The sequence below is a fragment of the Stegodyphus dumicola genome, chromosome 2 (assembly GCF_044657685.1).
Source record: "Stegodyphus dumicola isolate Sdum_Otavi_A_Nest chromosome 2, ASM4465768v1".
Taxonomy (NCBI): Eukaryota; Metazoa; Arthropoda; class Arachnida; order Araneae; family Eresidae; genus Stegodyphus; species Stegodyphus dumicola.
The window spans coordinates 1,878,692-1,904,399 of NC_140769.1; the positions used below are offsets into that span (position 1 = coordinate 1,878,692).

At 35.5% G+C, this 25,708-nt stretch overlaps 1 protein-coding gene across 1 annotated transcript in view; it reads left to right on the plus strand.

Annotated features, from left to right (window-relative positions):
• The window catches only part of LOC118185880 (uncharacterized), a 65,357-nt gene extending 42,969 nt beyond the window's left edge, over positions 1–22,388 (plus strand). The window contains exons 5-7 of the mRNA XM_035355804.2: positions 1,291–1,480; positions 16,674–16,780; positions 22,084–22,388. Of these exons, the coding sequence (XP_035211695.1) occupies positions 1,291–1,480; positions 16,674–16,780; positions 22,084–22,278 (492 nt within the window). The 3' untranslated portion in view covers positions 22,279–22,388. The remainder of the gene's footprint in view (positions 1–1,290; positions 1,481–16,673; positions 16,781–22,083) is intronic.
• The last annotated feature ends 3,320 nt before the right edge of the window (positions 22,389–25,708 follow it).

Below are 25,708 nucleotides of genomic sequence, written 5' to 3' on the forward strand. Positions count from 1 at the left end.
ACTCAATGAAGACCTTCGCTACTACTCATACAAGCGGATTTTCTTTTTCCTTACGAAACTTTCAAATTTATCCCGAACACCCTGTAATTCTTTCAGAGTCTTTTTATAGTCGATATTGTATGCTTCCTAAGAATACAGGACTTTACAAAGCTATCATCGGTTCTTCGTGCATTCAATCTATTTTGAACCTGTAAGAATTGGAGGCTCCCTTCAGCCCACCTGGACACGAGTGTCCCCATAGCTCAAAAGAAGGGGCCCCGTATCTCCACAAACGAGGGCAGCCAGTAACCCAGCCACCCCCGAACAACAAACAAAAATACCAAATCAAAAATAAGTAAGCACATCTAACACAAAATCACAGACCAACAAACAAACAAACAAAAAAAAAAAAATCCATAAACACAAATTCACAACATAGAACACCACAGATATCCAAAATCCATACAAACACAAAATTCAATTTTAACAGAAGATTCCTACCAGGGCCCTATTTTCATTCATAAACTTCATTAGAGCAATAGAATATGATTTAAAAACTTTAAAATTAATGACACTTACATTAAAATCAGTAATGTTAAAAATCTGTTTAATGGGGGCTGTTAAACTAAAATCAACCACGAAATGCCTAGCATCACCATCAACCTGAAAACTATTACTTAATTTATTTTCTTGCAGATTAAATCGGTTGAAATAGAACGAAAACCTACCATGTCCAGTTATCTCGAACCTGTATGCATATCACACCACGATAAAATTCGTGGCCTTATTCTGATTACGTCAGACAAATGAGATTTCATGTCAACAACACTGTAAGTCACGAGTCACATTATAAGTCATTTCAAGGTTTTAAATGAACAGATTCTGAGGTTTTTGATTTGAAATTCCATTTCTAGCGATGTCTCCTAAGATTTTTAGCCTATTCATGTATCCATGTGGATCATTTGTTACTCATATGCCCATGATCCACATATATGCACAGCATATTACTAAGTCTTCTGTGCTTCGAAACGTTTTTTCAGCAGAGTATCGCATAATGGAACTATTAATAAAGTGCACAATTTTTATAACAGCCTAAAATATAAAGCTCTGGCATTTTTAAATAATTCTTTTAATAATGAGTGAATTTGATTACAACTTAATAAAAGCAATCATAATTATACGAGATTTCATTATTGTCTATAAATTACAATCGCTGATATAATGACACTTGCTGGAATAAATATGTTACGTATTCTTCTCATAATCTATACACATCAATTAATCTTATATTTGAATTTTTTTATTGTTTAGGTTCAATTCAAATCGTCATGGCGCAAGGAGTTGGATGAAACATTCTCCAGGCTAGAGGATGCCATACCAAGAGTTGAGCAGATCGAAGCTATGTATATGAAAGGACCTGAAGAACTGAGGAAGCTGAGTAATGAAGATGAAAACGCTCACAACATGTACTACTTTTCTTCCTGGAAGCAAAGTCCTTATGGTAAATCACATTTATAGCTGTAGTCATAGAAAAATATTTTTCCCGGTCGCAGTGCATTTTTATTCATTGTTTGTATCTTTACTAGCCTGAAAATTCCATGTGATAAGAATAGGAAATAACCGTATAGCTGCTCTTCTATTCACAGACTTTCTGTGCGACGGTCTGGAGGAAAAGAGGGTTTGGTTTATGTGATTACGGCAAAGCAATCAAGGGCTATCTGCCTCAGGAAAGGGATGTCTTCGCGGAGGAATTTCTGAGGAAAACTGATTTTTATACACATTACACATGGAGAAAACCATTAAAACGTCCATGCAGCTAGCCCGTTCGCGGGATTCGAACTATCCGTGTTCAACGACTTATTGATTAGTCGCTGTTCAGCGGTAGCCGCTCGGTTGTTGGATGCCACCCGAGGAAAGAAGGGAGAAAGTACTTTATGAAGTAGTTTACAAGGTGTTACATTAGAAGTTCTTGGTGGCCAACATGCCACAGTCATGCTTTAGTCTGTTAAATTGCTAATCCAACGCAGAGGAAGATTTTTACCCAGGCCAAGTTCTGAAGCGACTCTGTATAACAGTAATAAAATTTGGTTTTGTACGCCTGAGTGCACAAAAAACAGTTTTTACCTCATTGGCGACTATATTGTTCGATTGAGGTTGAAATGTTCACGTGGTGTTGACGTTACGAAAACAAACGAAAGTAGAAGGTCGTTTTACAAAGGAACACCATTTTAAAAAGGAAGTTGAAGACTTCTTTTGTAAAATGGTGTGTTAAAGAGACATAAGTAATAATTGAATCTCGTAATTCTTTGTGTCGAAATAAAATAACACATTCTAAATTCTTTGAATAATGAGTAATTTACGAATTCTTACCTTTTTAATAAAATTATGGGGAAAGTTTGTGAAACGATTTCAAGAAACTCATTCAGATTTTTTCTTCATTGCATCATTTCTTTTTAATCTTTTTTTTTATTAAGAAAACTTTGAATTCCCTCGACAGTTCAGTTATTTTATGTTGATGACCGAAGCTTTCTTCATTTTCTCTTGACGATGAAGATGCCTTTTTACCTTAAGTCATTTTTCCCCCTTTCTTTATGGATGTCTGAGACCTTTTATTTTCTTTTCATTGACTGCATTATCTTTTCATCTTCTTTAGTCTTAGATACGAATTTTTTCCCTTATTTTAGGTATAATAGCTTTTTTTCATCTCCTTTGGTATTTCAGCTTGAAATAATATTTTTCATTGGTTTCTTTTTCTGAAGATATCTCAAGGATCAACGAATTAAAGTGAAAGAAAAAATTTTAGTGAAAATAATAAATATGTCTTGATGATTTAACTTTCTTTAATTCAGTGAAGCTGATTGACTGTGATGATGATGAACAAATATTAAATAATGGGATGGAAAAATACAGAGATCTATAAAAAGTACTGGACCCTCCAGTGGCCTAGCGATAAAGTCGCTGAAAATGTTAGTTAGACCCGGGTTCAAATCCCAGCGGCTGCCCAACAGGTACAGTGGTTAGCGTCGCTGACTGCCTTGCCGAAGTGCTCAGATTCGAATACACGAGAAGGCACATGGATGTCTATAAATGCATAGTGTCCCTGCAGCATGGGGGCACTCTCAATATGCGGCGAGCCGAAAGTTCTCTCGAGAGGTTGCGGTAGGGAAAGAGGGATGGGAAACCCTCAGACCCGTCCCTCCGCGGTGTTTATCCATCAAAATTGGGGGCGGAATTGAACTAAATCGCACTGTCATCTGTAAGGTGCTCCAGGTTGTTGCCAACGGAAGGCAAGTTCTTTGCCACGAAGGCAAGGTCCTTGCCCTTTTCACCGGCTTGGGCTGGCTATAGGTCAGACAAGTGAGCATTAGTCAACAACAACAACAACAAATCAAATCCCAGCAAGAGAATCCTTCATAACGGCGCCCTTGCTTTTAAGCTGATAGCTTTCGCGTGCTTTGGCATAATCAATGAAACCAAAGCAAACATCAGAAAAAAATTTTGCTTACTTTGTATTTTGATACTTGCTAATATGTAAATTTATTTGTATTTCAGGAAGCAGCTGCTAGAATTATTAGCTTTCGCTAAATGGTAACTTTTCGTTCTGAATCGGCGTTCGCACCCAAATCATATAAATTTAGTATACGCAGTTTGTACGCTTGGAGAACTGCCAGTTTGGCTTGGAAGTGCGTCACTGATATTTTGTTTGCTTTCATATATGTAAAAAGGTACATTGTTAATTATTATTTTTATTTCCCGATTTTCTGATCAGTATTTAGTTAATTAAAAGCACATTTAACAAGATCCTAATGAAAATTCAGTACGGAACTTATTAACTGATTCAAAGCATTCTTCTATCTACACCTGATAGTGACAAATTTAGCCATAACAACATCTTTTGATTTCTAGTATTTATTACATAAATTACATAATACGCATTTACAAAATTTGCATGCAAAGATCTTCAACAAGTCTTTCGTTGCATTATATTACGTCTGATGTTACTTAACTTCAGCTCTTCGTCTCATAGATTTTATTTTTTCACCACTAGAGTGCGGTACGTACTTTAATAGTTCTACCTATTAAAGTACGTACCGCACTCTAGTGGTACGTACTATTTTATTAAACTAGTCGGCAATGCATGAAACGAATCATATTTCGCACATTTCCTAGGCATTCTATAGAATTCCAAATGACAAACCAACAAAGTGTGAAATACATTTCCGACTCGTTTCGAAGAACCGAAACTACTTACCAGAAGTTAATAAATGATGTAAGAAAGCCAAAATGACTACTGAGAAGGGACCACGGGAGTACTGGGCTGCTGAATCGCTAGGATAGGATATTTGTATTAATTTTTTTATTTGTCGAATGCCAGTTACATTGGCCGTTAGGCCATTAAACTCTTTGCTTGTCAATAGCGCTGAAATCTACAAGAAAAATTTGTCAGTGCTTCACACTCGTCCAAATGTTCCACCGTCATTAACCGCTCACTATTACATAAAACACACAACGGCGAATCAGCTAGTCCAATGCGAAATAAATGATTCTGAAGGCAGTCAAAAGATGCAACCGCAACTGTTCGCGGGTGATGAGAAACAAAAGCTGGGTTTGTTGAGAGAATACTTCAAGGCTTGCCCTCACAAGCCCGAGTGGTAAAACCTTGGTGAAAATTTTCAGGTTTCTCGGGAAAGATCTTTACGTGTTGTATGAAAACGCTTTAACACTTTGCGGCACAGTAACACGATGCGGACACACCTAAAAGTTTCCTTCTGTACGCACAGAAAAATTCAATGAAAAAGAATTGATAGGTTACTATAGTTACTCTGAACCTTCTTTATTTATAGTAGATGGCAGCTCAACACAAACCAGTGCATTATTTTAGCCATGTTTAGTTTTTTAAGACACTCATTTTCCAAAGAAATCTTCCAGATCTTTTTTTAGTGTATAAAATGAATTGTTTGAAATGAAATTTCTGTGTTATTTTTTTGGCTGTATGCTAATCGCCTTATTCTATATTAGTTTCAAATTTTTACCTTGAAATCTTGCCTAAAATTAAACGGCGAACCCTACGTGTGCCCAGACCGTGCTCACCGATCATCTAGGACAACTGAGAGTCTGTATTCTTTGTTTCTCCGCATCTCATCGGTCAGTTCATTGACAACAATGCTCGTTTCAGCACTCTTTTCGAAGCTCTATTCAATCAGTGTGCCACTTTGGGCACACCCACAGAATTAAAACGATCAGTGCTATCTTCACAAAATTTTACTTGTGTACTCCTCTAGGCGTAATTAGACTGCCTACCTTTTTCTAAAGTCTTTTGATATGTTAGCGATGGCAGAAGCTTAATAGAGGCTTTTTAGAGCCTTTTAGGCTTTAATAGAGGATAACCGTAACCCCCTTTTTTGCAAGCATATCAGCCATCTCATTCCCATAAATACTGCAGAGTGAAGGTACCCATTGAAAAGATATCTTGTGAGAAAGTTCTTTTATGACTTTTATGATATTTGAATTAAACAAAAGTACATTCATTTATCTCGTTAGAGAAAGGGTCAGTACTATACAGTATTACGTCACTGACCCTGAGGTATTTCCCGCACTTCATGAAAACTCATTTGAGTAATGCGGATATGAACGACGTGACAGAATATAGAAAGAACACTCATCCAAACACAAAATATTATGCGTAATGATATTGATCTGTACAAACACCTTCGAGAGCTAGGCCAGGAAAAGCAAATGGTATTCAAAAGGGCATTGTTGTGAAACTTATGATTGTTTCTGAAGTTAATTTCCGTTGTGAGGTAGATCTTACTGATTCCCAGTCTCAGACATATAGAAAATACAAATTTATTATGTTTTATCAAGATCAACTCACTATTTTTATATATATTTCGAATAACAGTTTTTTAATGGCACTTTTTCATTCATTTTTCAAAATAACATTTGTATTTTTGAGGAATTATCATCTTTTAAATAATAGCCTTATCATAACATCATTATCAAATTAACAGGATAACTGAATATTTGTCTATTAATAACATAAATGATCAGTCTGATGAGAGAAGCAGTTTTCTGCTGTGCAATCGCTAATGCAAAACATAATGCCTCGTCAGTTATGCGTGCGTGGAAGCAGTGGGTTTAAGAAAACGTCACAACTCGCATACCTGACAATCGACCACGAGATGTTGCATCAGCAGTGGTTACAGGCATGTCATCCGCATAACAGTGACAGACCATGCATTTTCATCTTTGCAGTTATCACAACGTCGGAACACTTCTATGGGTGCATCATTATCAAATTCAACAGCTCGGCAACGTGTGGCTGCTCTGCGGATTACGTGTATGCATGCGTTCCTTTCCGCAGGATTTCTCTGAGTCAAAGCCATTAGCATGTACGACAGCTAGTGCGAGTAGGCGCTAAGCTACTGTTTCAATTCTAAAAGTGATAAAAAACTGTGTTTATATCTAACAAGCCCAAGAAGGCGCAACAGCACTTGTATTTAATTCAGTGGGTACCTTTTCTGTTATTTTTATTAAATATTCTGTGGTGTGGAAAACGTTAGACTTATTATTGACCCTAGGCTATTCATCTTCAACTCTCCTATCACATATATTTATTTAGATTATTTTTAATGCGTTTTATAAATGAAACAAAAAAAGTCTAGAAAATATTGATAAATGCCAAATCTTGAATAAAATTATTTTTTATAATCATAAACTAAAGTCAAATACTTAATAAGCAAATAAAAAAAACTAACCACATTCCCCCTTGCTGAAATTATGTGATTCCACCCCTTCCACGGTTGAGAATCGCTGCTCAGAAATAATCTTTAGAGAGCTCTATCATCCTTTATAACAGTGGTTTTAAAGCTCCATTACCTCTCTCCATTATTAGAAGATCATCTCACCCTCTCCCACCAAAACTCGAAGAATACATGAATACATTTATTAAATTATGTTTAACGTGCTTTGTAAATTAAACAAAAAAAAGTATAGGATGTGTTGATACATATCAAACCTTGAATAAAAGTAGTTTATTATATTCAAAGACGTAACAGCTAAAAGGCTGATCTCATTGTCTACGAAATTCCCCCCTTGTTGAGAACCCCTGTTTTATAACAAAAAACATGTAAGGAAAGTACAAACAACGTATTTCACGTTGGCAAATAGACAATGACTATCGTATGTATCTTTTTATAGCAAATAGTTTGTAACGTGTTGTTCTATAACAAAAATTATTCAACAGTTTTCATATCTACAACTAGCACAGAAAACATCACTTACAACTTTTGTACACAATTACAGACGTGTACTCTACTTCAGTAGAATAACTTTAATCAAGCATCAAACGTTATTCATACGTTAAACGAAAACGCGTTATTTAACTCAAATCTTTCGCTGCTTTTCTATGCCTATAAACTGATTCCTATTTAATACAGATTGTTTAGAAATTCCTTTTAAATAAAATGCTAAAATCGAGTTCATTCGTTGGCGTACAATGGTCCCGGACGCACCAAATACACTGGATTCTCGTTTCAAGCGGTTCCTTTGTATTAGAATGCCTTTGACGGTAAGTGGTATGCCTCGATGCATATGTATCAACATGTATCATCCGGCTTATTTCCAATACCATTAACAAACTATAAAGGAATCTTGAATGTGTACCTGTTTGATGGTTTTGCAAACATCATTTTAAATTCTTATTCCAAGGATCAAGAATTTAAAATGGATTGGAGGAAATACTTTTCAGTAAATTTTTAGAGTAAAATAGGGGTTTATTCAGTTGAAAAATCGTCGTGTATACTTTGAAATAAAGAGGATATATTTCTCAAACATAAAAGGAGAAAGATTAGTAACTAATTGTAATACTAAAATATTTGTCCTGACTACTTCCTAAATCATTGCTCTGCAAATGGAGACTTTCGCACTTGAGGATGAAGGAGGAAAATATATTCCGATTACTAAAATTGATTGCGTTAATAACCCTTAAATGGATTTTATATTGAGGAATAAATTCATTTGTCTTGGTGGCATTAGTAACCGTTAAGTGGAATTTACATTAGGAATAAACGAATAATCTTTATTGATATTTCAAAACATGTAATTAACCTATTTTCCGTATTTGAAACATTTTGGTCAACTTTCATCACGTAGTAAAACTCTGGCCGCCATAAACATTGATTTTATTTTCGTAAAGGCACATGTGTGTGTTGTGGACGTAGTCAGCTGTTCAAAGTCAAACGGATTCTCTTTTCACTACTTTCCTCCGACAATGTAATCACGTGAATGAATTTTTACCTGCCTGAAGAAAAATGCGAGTACTCGTTGTTTAACCCTTTGCGGCACAGTGTGTCCGATGTGGACACACCTAAAAATTTCCTTCTATACGCACAGAAAAATTGAATGAAAAAGGATTTATAGCTTACTATAGGTTACTCTGAACCTTCCTTATTTATAGTAGATGGCAGCTCAACACAAACCGTCCATATATTTTAGCCATGATTAGTTTTTTTAAGAGCCTGATTTTTCAAAGAAATCTTCCAGATTTTTTTAGTGTATAAAATGAACTGTTTGAAATGAAATTTCTATGTTATTTTTTTGGCTGTATGCTAATCTCTCTATTCTATATTAGATTCAAATTTTTACCTCGAAATCTTGCCTAAAATCAAACGGCGAACCCTACGTGTGTCCAGACTGTGCTCACCGATCATCTAGGAGAACTGAGAGTCTGTCTTCTTTGTTTCTCCGCATCTCATCGGTCAGTTCATTGACAACAATGCTCGTTTCAGCACTCTTTTGAAGCTCTATTCAATCAGTGTGCCACTTTGGGCATATGCTGTGTAATGTCCCTGTGCGACGGGCAGCCCGAGCGACTGGCAGGTAGCAAATCAGTCAACGACCGGGTGTCGCTAAAAGGTGATGCGTCCTTCTCTCGAAGGTGCGAGGGCGGAGGTTGAACCTCCGTGCCGTGTTCTTAGGCTGCGTTCAGACGGCTGCGTAAGGGCACCGAGGCATAGTCATAAGGGCATAAAATACGGGAGTTCCGTTCACACCTGCGAGAACGGTGTGTAAGCCGTGGACAATGAGAGAAGCTAAATTTGCGCATGCATGGATGTGTCTACAACTTTCCCGCGCTGTTCTCCTGCTCGATTGATTTCTCGCGTTTGCTCTGCTTGTTTTGAAACAGCGAAATCTTCTGCAGAACGCCGCTTCGTTTTAGCTTCGCTCTGATTGGTCGACGCTTATCCCAAACTCGGCGTAAAGTGGAAAACTTTGAACCCTATGCCACGAGCCCTAAACCAGATTTTGTGACGTAGCACAGACTGGCTGCCTTGGCTACGGAGCTCGGCTTTAACCACTTATGCCCTTTACGCCCCCGTCTAAACGTAGCTTTAAGGGACGAAGGATCTCATAATGCGGTTCAGTCTCGCGAGGTGAGGAATTCCAAATTCATAGTTACCTTGTCTATGACCGATAGCTTGATATGTATCCCGTATTTGACTACTTGAATCAACAGTGAATGTCAAAGGTTCCTTTGGGGAAGCAAATGTTACACTTTGACTAGATTTTTAAACATATCCCTGTAATTGTGTTGTTCCACACTTGGGAGATTGTTGGATCGTCATCAGGGCTGATACACAATTGCTTTGCGTTTTCCCTATCGTTTGTAGAAATAGTATTAGATATAATTATATATTAGAAAGGATTCACGGAAGGCTTGATAATATTTAACAAACATCTTTGTACTGCTTGCTTTTAACAAAGAGATCATTAGTGTGAAGTGGAATGGATGCATTTGTTGCTTCGATTAAGAAACGCATCGTATCTTTTTAAACAAAGTTAGTATTATCGATTATGATGATGAAAGATTTAGTTTGGAAACAATAAAATTCTATTCATTCTGGGAATTATTTTAAAATGCTCAAAGGAAGTATACCGAAGATACATCGATGTCGTCAGTGTGTGCGCTTTCTTTAAAGAATATGAAACTGTTAGAAATGTTCATCGATATTGGAAAATTCTTTCTTGCTACACAATCTTACAAACCTGAGTCAAATAAACTCCAATAAAAGAAATCTGGAGTGCGTTACGAAAATGAGTAAAATTTTATTCCCCGATATTCAATACCTATATGAACGTCTTGCATTGGATTCTGAAATTGTTGTTATTATTGTATATCCAGAGCCATTTGGTGAAGACAAAAAGAATGCATATAATAAATGCTTTAAAAAATGCTCCCATAATTTTTCTACGCTTTGGCGTTGACTGCATTATTGTGCCTTGAAAATTCATTTAAGTACAAGTTTTTCCAATGTTTGTTGGACGATCGGATTATCTTATATCATGGTGAAACGTAAATAGTAATTTTCACTATTTTCTTTCGCTCAAGAAAGTAAAAATTCAAACCTTTTCAACCAACTAATAGTCTTCCCGCTGCCTGTGAAGAATATTTGGAATAAAGAATAGACGAAGAGCTTATTTAAAGGCATTAAGAACTTTGCTTTAATATTTTGGTCTGTTATCGATTATTTTCAACAGTCTGATAAGCAGCTGATGGTGAAGAGATAAAAACATCTTAAAAGAAGAATATTGTCTTGTCCTTCCTGAAGATAGGACTGACATCTTCATTTCTATCCAAAGCTTATTTTAGAGCACCTAGTTTTCCTCCATCATTCTTCATTATGGTGTGACAAAGAGTTGACGAATTTATTGTTTTTCTAAGTTTGCATAGTTTATCGTTCCATCATTTTATTCTGGAAATATTTTGTGAATTCCTCCTTCATATTCCATTGGTAATCAAAAAGAATTTCTTAGAATATATATTTTGTATTATTACTTTTCTAGATTGATTAAAATTTAGTAAATTTTTCTTTTATTAGTTGTTAAAATCTAAATTAGTTCTTTATTTAAAATTAAACAGCATCCATTCTTAAACTGACGTTTTGTTTAGAGAAAATGAGCTTAAGAAAATTTTGTCTTTTTAACAGTACTGAAATTTAATGAAACATTATAAAGAAAATTTTATGAATTTTGAGGAAATTATTCTAATGTAGTTTGCAAACGCTATTAAACTAAGTAATGTATTTAAAATTATTATCAAACTATTCAATTGAGATTAATATTTTACTTTTTATATTTACTTTAAAGTATGGATTAATATAACATTTGGCATTACTCTATAGCTCAAAGGAGTTGTTATCGCTGGATCACTCCGGGAGAGATATTTGGCAGGGGAGACGTAAAGTATATTTATAGCCTATACTGCGAACTCTTTTTACCCTTTTCCTAGTATCATGTTTTATCCAAAATATCCATTTTGACCGCTATCGAATGCAATTTAACGATGTTTTTGCGTGACATCTGTACGTAACGACAGAGTAAAGGTATCTTTTTCTCTCAAACGGATTATGAAATTGATTTAAAATTGATTCAGAAGAGATTTTTTCGTGACGTCTGCACGTACATACGTGTGTATGTACATACAAACTCAAAAACGAGTAGCATAACTCAAAAAAGAGTAGCCCCAGAACGCTGAAATTTTGTATGCAGGATTGCTATAACATGCAGTTGTGCACCTCGCTTTTTGGCTGCAATCAGCCGTACCAAAAGTATGTAACTATATATACATACCTATTCTGTTACTAGGCTCGGTGAACTCAATTGATTTTATTCTTATATGTTGGTAAATTGTGCTTTTTTGCTTAAAATATGAAATTCTCATCTTCCGGTTAAGGTTTTTATGCCTTTAGTTAACCTACATGAAATAGTTGTAGAATTATAAACAGTTTAAAAGTTGTTTAAGTGACGCTAACTTAATTCTTGTTTACCATAGCATCCATATTAGTTTACTTTTTTTAACTTAACATAAGAGTGAATTAAGTCAGTTTCTGCACATTCAGAGTCTTTTTGCCGAGTGGGACCAGAAGTTAAACCCACGGAAAAATCTTCCTTCTCGCCTGCTGGACGAATTGCTTGTTTTTGCGTAGAAACTCCAATTTTAATTGTAAAAATTATTTTTTAATTGTTTTAACTGCACTTGGTGTTTTATATTTTTCTATATTTTTAATTTTTTAATAAGATATTTTGAGATTTTATGCATTTTTGTCTTGTTACGAAGTGAACTGAATTAACTGAATGAGAAATATATCTCTAATGAAATTCGAAGTTTTAATGAAATGGAGATAAAAATGCGTATGGTGTAATATTCCGTACAAGGAAGTCATGTGGTGTACACATCAGATTTTTTAGTTTTGTTGTTCTCATTCGTCTGTTCTTGGTCTGTCTACAGTTGTCCTTGTAATCTGCTATTACAAATAAAAAAAAAAAAAAAAAAAAAAAAAAAACATTATGAATGAAGAAATTTTCGTTCTTCAAATTTTGTAAACATTAGTATATTATCAATATTTTTTACATATTTTTTCTTATCTCACAAGAGAACAAACATAGTGTTATAATTTTTAACACTTAGTTCATAAAAATTGAAATGAAGCTCTGCTCTGAGAGAAGCTCCTAGAAAAACATCTGCTTATGAATATGAAAAAAATGGCTCCGATCTCTACTTATTTGTATGATTTTCTCTAAAGAATTTCCCTCGCGTAACAAGCGATTGAAAACTAAAACGGCTCATTCATTCAAAAGCCATCGAACCTCTTGCACTAATGGAATGTTGGCTCTTCAAATGATTGACTAATATTCTGTGACAAAACCTCTATCGAAACACTACTTACTACCAAAACATTCAAAAAATGGTAATCAAAGTTGTTCTTTTAATTCCTCTTCGACACGTGTTCCTCCTTTTTCAAAAATCAAGTTTATGCTTTAAAGATGAATGTCATACTTCTTAAAATAACGTGTCTTTTTTCTTTTCTTTCCAAGCCATTCATTTCTTTCAACTGTCTTTTCTTTTCCTTCAAAGGATGATGTTCTCCAGGGATCTTTCAGGTCGTTAAAAGTTTTCTCAAGCTCCTAGATGTGACGCTTAATGTAGCGAAGCGATAATGAAGCGCATCGAAGACTCAGGCTTCGATTTATTTTTTTGCAAGGCGTTCGAGTGCCCATTAAAATGCTAATTTAAGGACAAAGTGTACGCCGTAAGGCTTTGTTGATAATGACGTGTGACGGGAAACATCTACCCTTGAAAGCTCTTCTCAGCTAAATGGCTTAATACTTACAAAAATGTCTCTGATTTTTAATTCTACGAGCACCGCATGTGGTGCTAGGCGAGTTAGATATAATAAGCATCTGCAACAAAGCTGCAAAGGAAAGGATAACAAGCAACGAAAGTACGAAGGTCTGTTAGTTTATATAGAGAAAAACCTATCTGCTCGTCAAAGAAATCTTAGACAAAAGCGTTTCATTTAGTATTATTTAGGATGGAAAATTAAGGAAGGGCAGAATTTTGAGATTATTGATTACAAGCGTTCTAATATACGTATTTCTCTTAAGTGCAAAAAATTAATCAATCTAAATTGAAATGATATAATTCCAACTAAGTTTCCTCTTGCTCAAACTTTTCAGGTTTCTCGGGAAAGATCTTTACGTGTCGTATGGAAACGCTTTAATCATAACTGCGGCTAATCACATATTATTGTAGAATGACAACGAACTGGCTTGCATGATATCGTAAAGTCGCTTGTAGAAGTGGCCACTTTCATAGATCACATTTGAAATCGATTAGTATGTCTTAGGGTATTAATCACTTTAGACCAGTGATAGTTTCAGTACAAGACAAAAGCACCTGGATTGGAGTAGTTACTTGAATTATGGTAAAATGCTCTATTGCTATTTGCCTAAGGCAATGGATGTCTTCGTGGAGAACGTTTTAACCCTTTGTGGCACAGTGCGTCCGGTCTGGACACACCTAAAAATTTCCTTCTGTACGCACAGAAAAATTGAATAAAAAGGGATTTATAGGTTACTCTGAACCTTCTTTATTTATAGTAGATGGCAGCTCAACACGAACGAGTCCATATATTTTAGCCATATTTAGTTTTTTAAGACCCTCAGTTTTCAAAGAAATCTTCCAGATTTTTTTAGTGTATAAAAGGAATTGTTTGAAAATAAATTTCTATGTTATTTTTTGGCTGTATGCTGATCTTCTTATTCTATATTAGTTTTAAATTTTTGCCTTGAAATATTGCCTAAAATCAAGCGGCGAACCCTAGGTGGGCCCAGACCGGGCTCACCGATCATCCAGGACAACTGAGAGTCTGTCTTCTTTGTTTCTCCTCATCTCATCGGTCAGTTCATTAACAACAATGCTCGTTTCAATACTCTTTTCGAAGCTCTATTCAATCAGTGTGCCCACTTTGGGCACACTGATTAACCCACAGAATTAAACGATAAGAGCTACGTTCACAAAATTTTACTTCTGTACTCCTCTAGGCCTAATTAGACTGCCTACGTTTTTTTTTTTTTTTTTTTTTTTTTTTTTTTTTTTTTTAATCAAAACTCCAACTTTAAAAGTTAGCGTGCCGGAAAGGGTTAAGGGAAACTGGCTCATATTAATGTTACACAGAGAGAAAATCATGAAAACAATCAGGCAGCCAACCCGATCTCCGGTATTTGAACTCAAATCGAACTACCGTGTTCAGCAATCTGTACTACTCGGCCGTTGGTGCGCAAAGCAACACCTGGAGTTGTGGGTGGTCAGTGTCGGAAACGTTTGCTGTATTTATAAATGCTTCTGATGTCACATGCCTCCGGTTATTGTTTTCATTTACATTTTTTTGTCACAAGAATTGATAGGTGTTTGTGTTTCGAAGACGTACAGGAAATTATGTACGCAAGAAAACTACGAAATGAAATTATTTACTTTACGATGAACGGAATGTTATCCGAAACCCAGTGGTTAGCTAATCTGAACTCATAGATGTGGATTCGAACTTTAGCTTAAGATTTGGTTGTTTGCGTATCCTTCTCTTCCTGTCGTAAATGCAGTAACCGTCTACCTCCTGTGGTGCACATGAAAAACGTTCTCGATAATAAAGCTAATATCAATTAAGTTTGACTATTGCCAACGAAGACAAGTATCTGGCCAGTGGATTCAAAAAGGTTTGGAATCATTTCCTGAAAATCCAAAGTCGCGACTCCATGGCTGCATACACCACGGAGTATTCTGGATATTCTGAGTTGCTGAATGAATGATTCGATAGTAAGAAAGCTTTAAACCAACAAAGTTCTCACTGAAGTGTGGTGTACAGTTTACAGAGGACTAAATGATTTGAGAAAGCCTTCGTAATTCCTGTCTTCCCTGGGCAAAGGTTTCGACCACTCACAATTCCTTTCTTACTCGATACTTCTATTACTCGCCGCTGAGCAGGCTCTCGACCAGGGTGTTCACCATACGGGATTATCACCTGCTCGTCGGACTGAATCTTCCTCCGGTCAAGCCGGGAAGACAGTAGGATGCTCCTTGCAGAACTCCAAATACGTAGCTGGACAATCCTCTCATGTGTGCTTCCCTGACCGGCATGGTGGTTTAGGCTGTCGGTTGCCGTCTTGCTTAGAGTGTTCTTGAAATCAGAATATAAGGCAGAAAATTTTGTATTAGGTCTTTGCGTATGGTGTCGCTACCATGCCACTAAGTCGCCCAGCACGTATATTCGTTACCTACGCTGACATTCGCATCGGTGGGCCCGAGATCGAAAACCCGAATGTTTGTAAGTGGGCATGGACGTTTGCAAGTGGACGTAGTGTGTACGCGGTAATGGGGCACTTAAAACAGAAGGCGAGCCGAAAGTCCTCTCGAGAGGTTGATGGTAGGAGAAAAAGGGGTAGGATATTCTCATACTGCTACCTAGGGCGTTCCTTTTCGAAAGTAGAACAAAACTGCATAGTTAGTGCGGCGGGACTATAGCTGTGCGACCAATGGGAAAATTCTGGGGTTCCTCTCACTTCTAGCTGTGCCATGTCTCTACCGTTGAATCGAAAATCTCATCCAGAGGTTGGTGGTAGGGGGAAAGGCGTAATGTATTTCTGATCATTATCTAACAGCAAAATTTCCGCAACAATGAGCTTTTATAATAATGATGTTCCATCAAAAGAAATGTGAAGTGTATTGTGTCCTGAGATCTGTTTTCTACTTTATGAAACACGTGCAGAATAATCTTATACTTTGCCTTTGTATGACTTTGCCTTATGAATGCCTTGATTTTGGAGTGTAGCTTTAGATAGCTGCGGGATCCGGACGAAACCCGATTAGTCAATGCTAGCCGCCCGGATTTTCGGACCTGCTCTTACCTGTCATCTGTACATCCAGTTTTGAGCTTTTTAGGTGATAGACTGAGGGCGAATCCACATTCTAAACTAAAAATCATCGATAAAATGCGTTCGATAAATTTAGGAGAGTTCGCGAACTTTGTTAGCGGAATTAAGGAAAACACATAGTTTTAAAACAAGAGCATCCAGATGGCAATCTCCATCCAATTGCTTTTCATCCCAGAAAATTAAGATCTTATGAACAAAATTAAGATTGTATGAACCGCCCGGCAAGATTTATATATTTCTTAGCATCTGACTAAATGTCAGTGAAAAACGAAACTTGATTAAAAAATAATGTGTTTTGTAAAGAAATGAAAAAATGTATTAATACTGAAGAAAACTATAAATTTGAAAAGTCACTATTCACTTATAATCTATGTAAATGTTCTCCAAAATAAAATTTAATGAAAAAACATTTTTTTTGTTGCCAGGTTTGAAGTTTAATCAGGCTTTAGTTAACCACGACTTGGATTTTTTAACAGAACAAAACACAGAAATGAAATCTGTCATTAATCGCATCAACAATATCAGAAATCAGGTAAATGATTTTTTTTTACATTACACTTTGCATAATTATAAGATTTTCGTGTCTCTTTTAGGCCCGCCTGATTTTTTACGGTATGTTTGGAGTAAAAATGTATCCAAGCTGAAATGAAATTCATGCTAATTTAAAATTGCTTTAATATAGTAAGGGGTAATTTTTATAGTAGTATTTCATGCACAATGCAATATGTTACACAATGCAATATATTACACATATATTTATGTTGAACTGATATGTCACATTGCTGTGAGATAGGGGCTTGATTGGAAAGATGTCTCTTCCATAGTTATGTCAGATGAGTAGGAAGAAACTGGAAATTTATTATAACAAATAACAACACACAGCAAAGTAAGCAGTTATAAATAGCTCAAGCAGAGTATAGAGATATGTAAAAGTCTCCTTAGCTCAGTAGAAATGTAACAAATAAAACAATATCGCTCATGGAGTAAGAAATTTCTGGCTTCCCTGCCTGGCTAGACGTAACCGCATATGCAGGTCCGCCCCCCTTCAGAACAACTCACAGAGGTTTAATCTCCGCTATTGCCTCTCGGAGAAAGCGAAGCACCGCCTGGCATTCACCAGACGGCACCAGTCGTTAATTTGCTACCTACCAGTCGCTCGGGCTACCTATCGCAGCAGGACATTACCCAGCGAACCCGGGGACGCTAACCCCGGGCTAGGACGTGCCAGATACTCATGCGACGTCACTCATGGAGTAGACTTTAAAGCACAGTTTACAATTAATTCAGATAGCTCCTTGTGTCTAACTCTGAAGTAATCAATTCCCACGACTGAAATACAGCCGTTAAATCATTGCTTCGCATATTGTTTTCTGGAAACTTCTAGAGTATCGCCAAACTGGCTATAAATCCTAAATGTCGTTAACTTCCTGTCGGGGTGAGTTTCTGTGTATATATCGACTTCTGAAGGAGTTATTTTCACAACTGCTCGCATTCATCCATTCAGAATCAAAAGTTCTAGAATTCTATGAGAACGAACAAAATAAACCCCAGAATTCCTACATAAAAGGCAATAAATTAACAAGTAATCAAATAGAAACAATACGTAATAATAAAATATTCATTATTATTTTTTTTTCATACCCAGTCAACAATAACGTTTCTTACCCTTTTATCATAGGGAAAAAGAAACGAGTACTTAAATTAACAGAGACACTTTGTGGTAGTGTCGGAACAGTCATCCAATAAGAACAAACCACAACCACCTAACGAAAATCAACGGTCAATTAACGGCGGTTAAAGTTAAAAAAATACTCCCACACATAACCATTAAAAGAGACCTCCGTTATATACAAGCAGGCCTCGTTTGGCGTGCACTATATTTACTTATAACCTAAGCCTCGACAGCTAAACTAAGAAGATCCTATCAAATTAAACTCAAATAAATTAAATTTAAGAAAACCATAGGTCCCGTGATAAAAAATGGTTGCTGTCACATTGGCGAGATAGCGCTGATTCATGGTTGCCAGAAAACCGGTACCAGGGCCGATATTTGGCACCAGACCATCTCTAGAACCTATTTTTCCCCAAGATGTCAATTCCAGATTCATAACTTTATTTAGCAAATGATTGAAAACAATCTCAGATTCATTAACCGATTCTTATTGAATTTACAAACATAAAATGTTTCATATTTATGAAACATCGTTGCATTACTTGATGACGATATTTTATTGTGAAAGACGTAAATTACGATGTTTTAATGGTATAAAGAGAGAAAAAAAAACCTAGAGAAGATTTTCATTTTTATATACAAAGGAGATTTATCAGATAACTGCAGCATGCGAAAAATTATTCAAAAATTTGTTCAAAAGTGATGCTGGGTTTGTTTCATCTAGCGACACAATAAACGGATGATTTTTGCTCGCGGTTGCTTTGTGCAAGTAATACAAAGGCACACTTATATTGAAGAAAAAATTCAAATTCAACCTACTGGTCATGATAAAGTTGCAAACACTAATACAAACAAAGGTATTTAAATATTAACACAACCAACGTAGTAGAAATCGCGAAGTTTTCAGAAAGTGGCAAACTCTACCAATCATGCGCAAAACCATTCCTCGGACACTTATGCTCATAACAATCCCTCAATCAAGCAACTTTGCCAATTTCGTATGCGTTCTTTTTCTTGGAATCCAAATTTATACGGTTTTTATGGATTGTAGAGTTTTTATAGATTTTGAAGCAGAAGTACACAAAAAATGAACAATGCCATCTCCGGGACTTGAACTTGGCCCTCTCGAATACGCACCGAATGTACCACCTTTACACCACGAAGGCATACTGGAAGGAGGGCGAAAATACCTTATATACCATGATGTGTTTTGAATTAAGGTCCATTTTAAAACATGTGCTTGTGGAATTTATCTGAAGGAAGTCTTCTGGAGTGGTTTGGCTATAAAAGAAGAGAGGTGGAAGGCTATTGGAGCCATCCCTTAGGATTTCCTCCATTTAAAACTTGGGCGAAGCTATACGGTTAGTGAGGTGAGAATGTAGAGATTATAAAGCATTTTATTTACAAGCAGAAGACGTGAAAAATATGCAGTGCCATCACCCGGGATTCGAACTCTGGGGCTCCCGACTGCTAGCCGTACTTGCTCCCAATTACACGTTCAAAAGTTAGGAGGGGGGAATATCTTACTCTCCGGCACTTAAAGGGCGACGGAAGAGGTGGGGAGACAACTACCAAATTCTAGTGGTGACGAATTGTTGCCCAAGCTCTTTTAGTACAGGCGTTACTATAGGTATTAAGTTTATCATAGCAGAAAAAAATGAAAAATGCGCAATGCCCTCCCTGGGATTTCAGTTTCCGACTTCCCGATAGCTAGCCTGAGGCGTTTTCCAATTATACCCCAAAGATACGCTGTAAGGAGGGAGGAAATACCTCACAAGACTTGGGTCAAGAGGCACCTAATTCTACAGTTGGACTTAATCTTCAATGAAAAAATGCCCAAAAAAATCTTAAAAAGAAAATACCTCTCTTACAATAAATAATAATATTCCTAATATTAATCCTCTCAATACCAATCTTGATACTTATATGGTACAATTCTGGCGCCATGCCCCCTTTTACTTCTGCCTGTATCTGATGGACTGCATTCTTAAAGTTATGTCAGGTTGTACTTATTGCTCTGAACAACCGGTGTGTCATCCTACATCTACTGCAATAAAGAAAATTGTTAATGTCACATTCCGCACCTTGTATTAGTGAATATGGAAATTTGAAAACCTAAATTGTTTATAACAAATTTAGTTTTAAAGTATCAGGAAAGGACGAAATGAATCATTTTGTAATGATTTACTTCAAAGCCTCGCATTCAGGACTATTCAAACCAGAAACCGGTTCCTAACTAAGGTCTGCGAAACAACTTTCCTTTCAACCTACATGGCAATCTACAGTAAAAGGCACGCGTACATTGCCAGAGCCATAATGAATAGATATAATTTTAAGAAAAGCTTAGATAAACGAAAAGAAATATACAGCGAGATCAGCGAATAAGCCCTGATTTCAAAATTAAATATCTCTACAACAAAGATCGATAGAATTATGCGGTAAACTTTACGTTTATTAGCAAAGCTGTAAAAATGGTGTACAAAAGTTTATAAAATTTAGTTATGAAAATCGTTAACAGATGGCTCTCTAATCGAAATGGCCTATCAATAGCCTTTAAAATGTGCTTCGAAGTCGAAAGTGATCAGTACAACTGTTGGCTAGTGAAAAGAGGCTAGCGTAGAAAGTGAAATAATGTATTCCACTGAACAATGTGTATTTTGGTTCTGGAATTTCACTTACGGCAACACGTACAGTTTTCAAAACCGATTCAATGTTCCAGTTGGACCCGATGCAAACACCATTCGCATGCTCTTCGCGAAATTCGAATGGACTAGCAGCGTGGCTGATGATCGAAAGGGAAATGTTGGGCCTAAGCAAACTATAGTCACCCCTGAAAATGCAGCCAAAGTTTCTGAATTTGTTCAGCAAAGTCCTGTGAAAAACATCCTTCGGATTGCATCAGAGACAGGTTTGAAGTACACGAGCACACAAAAAAATATTTAAATATAGCCTACGGCTGTTTCCATACTGTTCCCTTGAAAGCTGTGCAACAAAGGGTTGACTTTGAGAATCAGATTCTAACAATGATAGACAACGACAGATTTGATGTGAGCTGCATCTGGTTCACAGATGATGCACATTTTCATTTGAATGGAATCGTTAATAAACAAAACTGGAGATTTTGGGGTACCGAAAATCCTCATTTGTGTGAAGGAAAAGCACTGCATTCGCCTAAAGTTATGGCATGGGCTTCGGTATGCGCCAGAGGCAATATCGGACCCTTTTTTACGAGAAACGATAACTACAGAATGTTACGTTACAATTTTGGAACAATTTGTCAGCACTCAACTAGCGTTGGAGGATCGACTGGTTCCTGCAAGATCTGGCTCGACCACATCGAACAAATAAAGTTTTTCCCTTTCTTCATGAATAATTTGGGAATAGAGCAATTGCGTTAGATTATCCTCAATTTACTGACACAGGAATAGCTTGGCCTCCATATTCTCCCGATCTGAGTCCTTGTGACTTCTTTCTGTAGGGCGCACTGAAAAACGCTGTCTATCGAAACAATCCTGCTACTCTAGATGAGCTTGAATCGTTGATTGGTGTTGCATGTGATTCCATTTTCGTCGAGACATTGCAAGACGTGATGTCAAATTTCATTGTTCGTTTACGCCACCTCATTGTTTCGAACGGTGAACATTTTGAAAAAATTGTATTTTGATTGCAAAGGATGCTTCACTTAATTTTTTTAATTAATTTTTTTACTCCTTTTAGAGAGAGTTTTCAGTGCAGAGCGCCATCTGTTAACGATTTTCGTAACTAAATTTTCTAAACTTTTGTGCACCATTTTTACAGTTTTGCTAATAAATGTACAGTTTACCGCATAATTCTATCTATTTTTGTTGTAGAGATATTTAATTTTGAAATCAGGGCTTATTCGCTGATCACCCTGTAGATTACTATGCTTTATAGAAAGTATAAGAATAAGATAAAACTTTTATGTCACTTACTCTGTCTGTACAGTAAAACTTGTAGAGCGTGAAAAGTATTTTTAAACCAAATTACTGGGCCGATTTGTGTAGTTTAGACTCATAGCTCTAGAATGAGATCTTCCCATCTCTTCTCTTGAGAAGCATAGTTTTTTTACCTATGCTACTGACAACGCAGTTAAAACTTATTATTTAGAATGATATTTTTTGTTTCTTTTTCTTTAATAATAGTTGTGGGATTCCGAAACGCGGAAGAAGATGGTTCAACTTAATGAAACTCTTACTGATAAAACAGAGAAACTGACAACAGGATTGGATGAGTACCACAAACTGTCCCTTGATGAGAGACAGAAGTTGCGAAATATCTACGGCAGTAACAACGCACCTTTGTACTACCAGAGAATGCTAGAAAAGATCATTGCTTGATTTCCTTTTATTTGCCTGTCTTATTTAAGCACTACAGACTGTTTGTCGATGTTTACGATTTGAGGTTCGTGTATGCAAGTTCATGATGAATAAAAAACATTTTGACTCGATTGGATAACAGTCAGAATAAATTTCGATATTACGTATTTTCATTTTAAATTATGCCTTCTACTGTCTAAACCAGGGATACTCAGCCTTTTTCTTGCATCGACCCCTTTTAAAAAATGGTTTACAGCATGCAATATAATCATAATCATAGTAAATAATAAATAATACGAGCGTTTTTCTGTAACGCTTTTTTTAATTTAATGTCTTGATTTCTAATGGTTTTTGTTCTTCAGTCTGTTCTTTTTGCTTTGTAAACTTACTTAATCCGTGCAGTCAAATGAGTTTTGTCTATCTTAAACTGCTTGAATATTACTAATTTTCTTACTAATTTTGTTTAATTTAATATCATTATTGATTAAATTTTATAATTTAATCAATAATTAATTAAATATTATAAACAATAAATATTATCAAATATAATAATTGATTAAATATTATAAACGAATATTATTTAGATGCTTTTATTACAAAGTGTTCTTTGTGTTTTCAAATTCATTTCGTTTAGATAAGCAAATGAATTTATTCTCGAGTTTAAAGCTACTCGAAAATAAATACTCTTTAATTTATTTACAACTTGCAAATTTTGTTATTCAATGCAATTGTAACTATGTAAATAAGCTAAGTAAACTATATAAATACGAGTAATATTCTTTAATTCCACTTGTAACTTAATATCTTGATTTATAACGATGCTTATTCTTCCGTTATTTACTATGTTTTCGTTTTGACCGATTTAATACGTAATCAGATCAATGTGTTTTCCATATTAAAGTGCTTGAAAATATAGATAAGCTGTTTTCTGTGGGTAACTATAATATGAATAACTCCTCTTCATTGTATTTTTAACTGCTATCGGTTTAATCCTGATTTTGAATTAACCACGAACGTCGTCCCTGATATTACCTCGGTTAATTGGGAATTAACTGCATTTAATGTCCTGGTAAATTTTTAATCAAAATTTTAAATGCGAAGACATGGGTATAATTTCATAAATCATTTCTAGAACGAAAATTTTAATTAAATCTAGAGAGATTTGACACTTATTACAAAGTGAAGACTACGTTATACACAAGAATAAAATGCGTCTCTATCATTGTGGCCTGCATCGTTTCTTTTGATACGATAGATGTCAATTTGGCTACAGATTGGGAACTTCAAAATGAGGAAAATATGAGCTGAATAGTGACATTCTCCAGATTTTTCTTGAATTTAATATTAAAACCTACATGCTATGTGATCATTAATCACTTCTTTCTTTGGTAAGCAGGGTGAAAAGTATCTATTTGACCATCAACTCTTATAAAAAATGTTATTTTATACATTTCTCATAAACTGTAACCCTTCTTCTTAAATTTATTCATGAAAGGAAAAACAGGTTTATTAAAAATATTCTATACTTCGGGGGTTTTTTTCCCGGGCGTTTTCTAGCAAGAATATGCGAAAATGCTAGCGCAATTTCATCTTTCATTTTACCAATATTAAATATAGAAAAATAGATATATTTCGTTAAATACGCGCCGTTAACTAATTGAACCAGTTTGAATTTAACCAGTTTAAATATTTTAATTTCAGCGTATGTTATTTTTAATACCTGCAAATGGAAGGTTATTTTAACCTTCCTAGTACTTTGTTGTCTAAATTCAGACGAGAGGGGTAACTCACTTGTCAGCCTACAAGGGTCCAAAAGGTATTCATTTCAATTTCTATATATGTAAACACTACAATATCTGAAACTGTAATCATCTTTTGAAATGAATTCAGAACAGATTATAAGAGAAACATTCGCGGGTATAATTTAAATCTAGGCAAGAAGACAGCTTTAATATTAATTTGTAAAAGCTTGCGTTTAAGTCTTTCAGCCTCTTCTTAGGTCAGGATTTGTTTTCATAGCGTTTGAAACTTTACGTAGCGAGCATTATCTTTCCATCCAGGTATAAAACATATCAACATAATAATAATAGAAATAAAAGATCAAAATAAATTTGTCTGATAGTTAAATGAACTTTAATATTATTTTTACAGTTTTGACTGTCTTTCTTGGTTACTCCTTTATGTACACAAAGATTGTTTTTTCGTAAAATCTGACAACGACAAGCCGTAATTTTCATCTATATTTGTGTTTGTTAGTTAAAAGACAACTAAGACTAACTAAATCCAATTATATTAACATATTCGCATTTAATCAATTAGTCTCTATTAGTTTGCAATTACCACACAATAATTACAATTATTTTACTTCGTTACTACTCGACCTTTACAGAACAGATGGATCCACCAGCGACCGAGTGATAAAGTCTCTGAACACTGGTACTTCCGACTTGGTTTCCATTCCAGACAAACGGACTAGCTGCATGGGCGCTTTCGTGCTTTTCCAATGTGTAACGTGTATGCGAGCCAGTTTCCCTTAGAAAATCCACCACGGAAGCATCCCTTCTCTTATTGCCATAATTAAATAACCAAACTAAACCGTAACAGACGGTAAAGACAATGTGTTGTCAGGACGTCAATGATCGCAGTTGAACATGAGATAACACTAACAAAGTTACGAAACAAAAAGGCATGATTACAAGGAATTCCAGTAAAGGATATAGATATTCCGAAAAGAAATATACATTAAAATACACTTTGAAATATGCACAAAAAACAAAATACAAGATATGCAAGTAATAATATTAAATGAAATACTAATTGAAATATCTAACGATACGAATGCATGTTATAATAAAATAGAAGTAATGAAAAGTTAATGAAACAAGAATTTAGATAATTATCAAATATATGCAAAAAACGTTAACTGTAAATCTTCACGTACTATAACTATTCAATTTTATTGCAGTGAGCAGTCTTTTTGTAAACTGAACAGGACGTCCACTGCGAGTAGTTACTGATTTTAGAACAATTTTTGAGTCTTCATAGACTTTAAAAGGTATAAAACTGAGGAATTATTGGTGTAACTATACGTCCCGACAGCATATACGCTGGTTTTAAGCGATCAAGTGAAACCGAATTATTAACCTCTATAATAAAATATGTGTGCGGTTTTTTTAATACCAGCTTAAGGTCCAGTGTAAGGTGGAGTTAGAGGAGTGGAGAAGCGATCCTTAATGCACAAGAACAGGTTTGGAGTGATGGTTGTTCATAAATTGATGGATGAACATGTTTAGAAGTTGGGATTGGTCTACGTGAATGCATGTCTGATCGAAACTGTGAAACATAGGATTGAGAAGAAAATACGGAATTCGTAACATTCAACACATCTGAGGATAATTCGAATGAGGTATCGTAAACAAGTTCGGCACATGTAGTGTTTGTATCGTTTTTA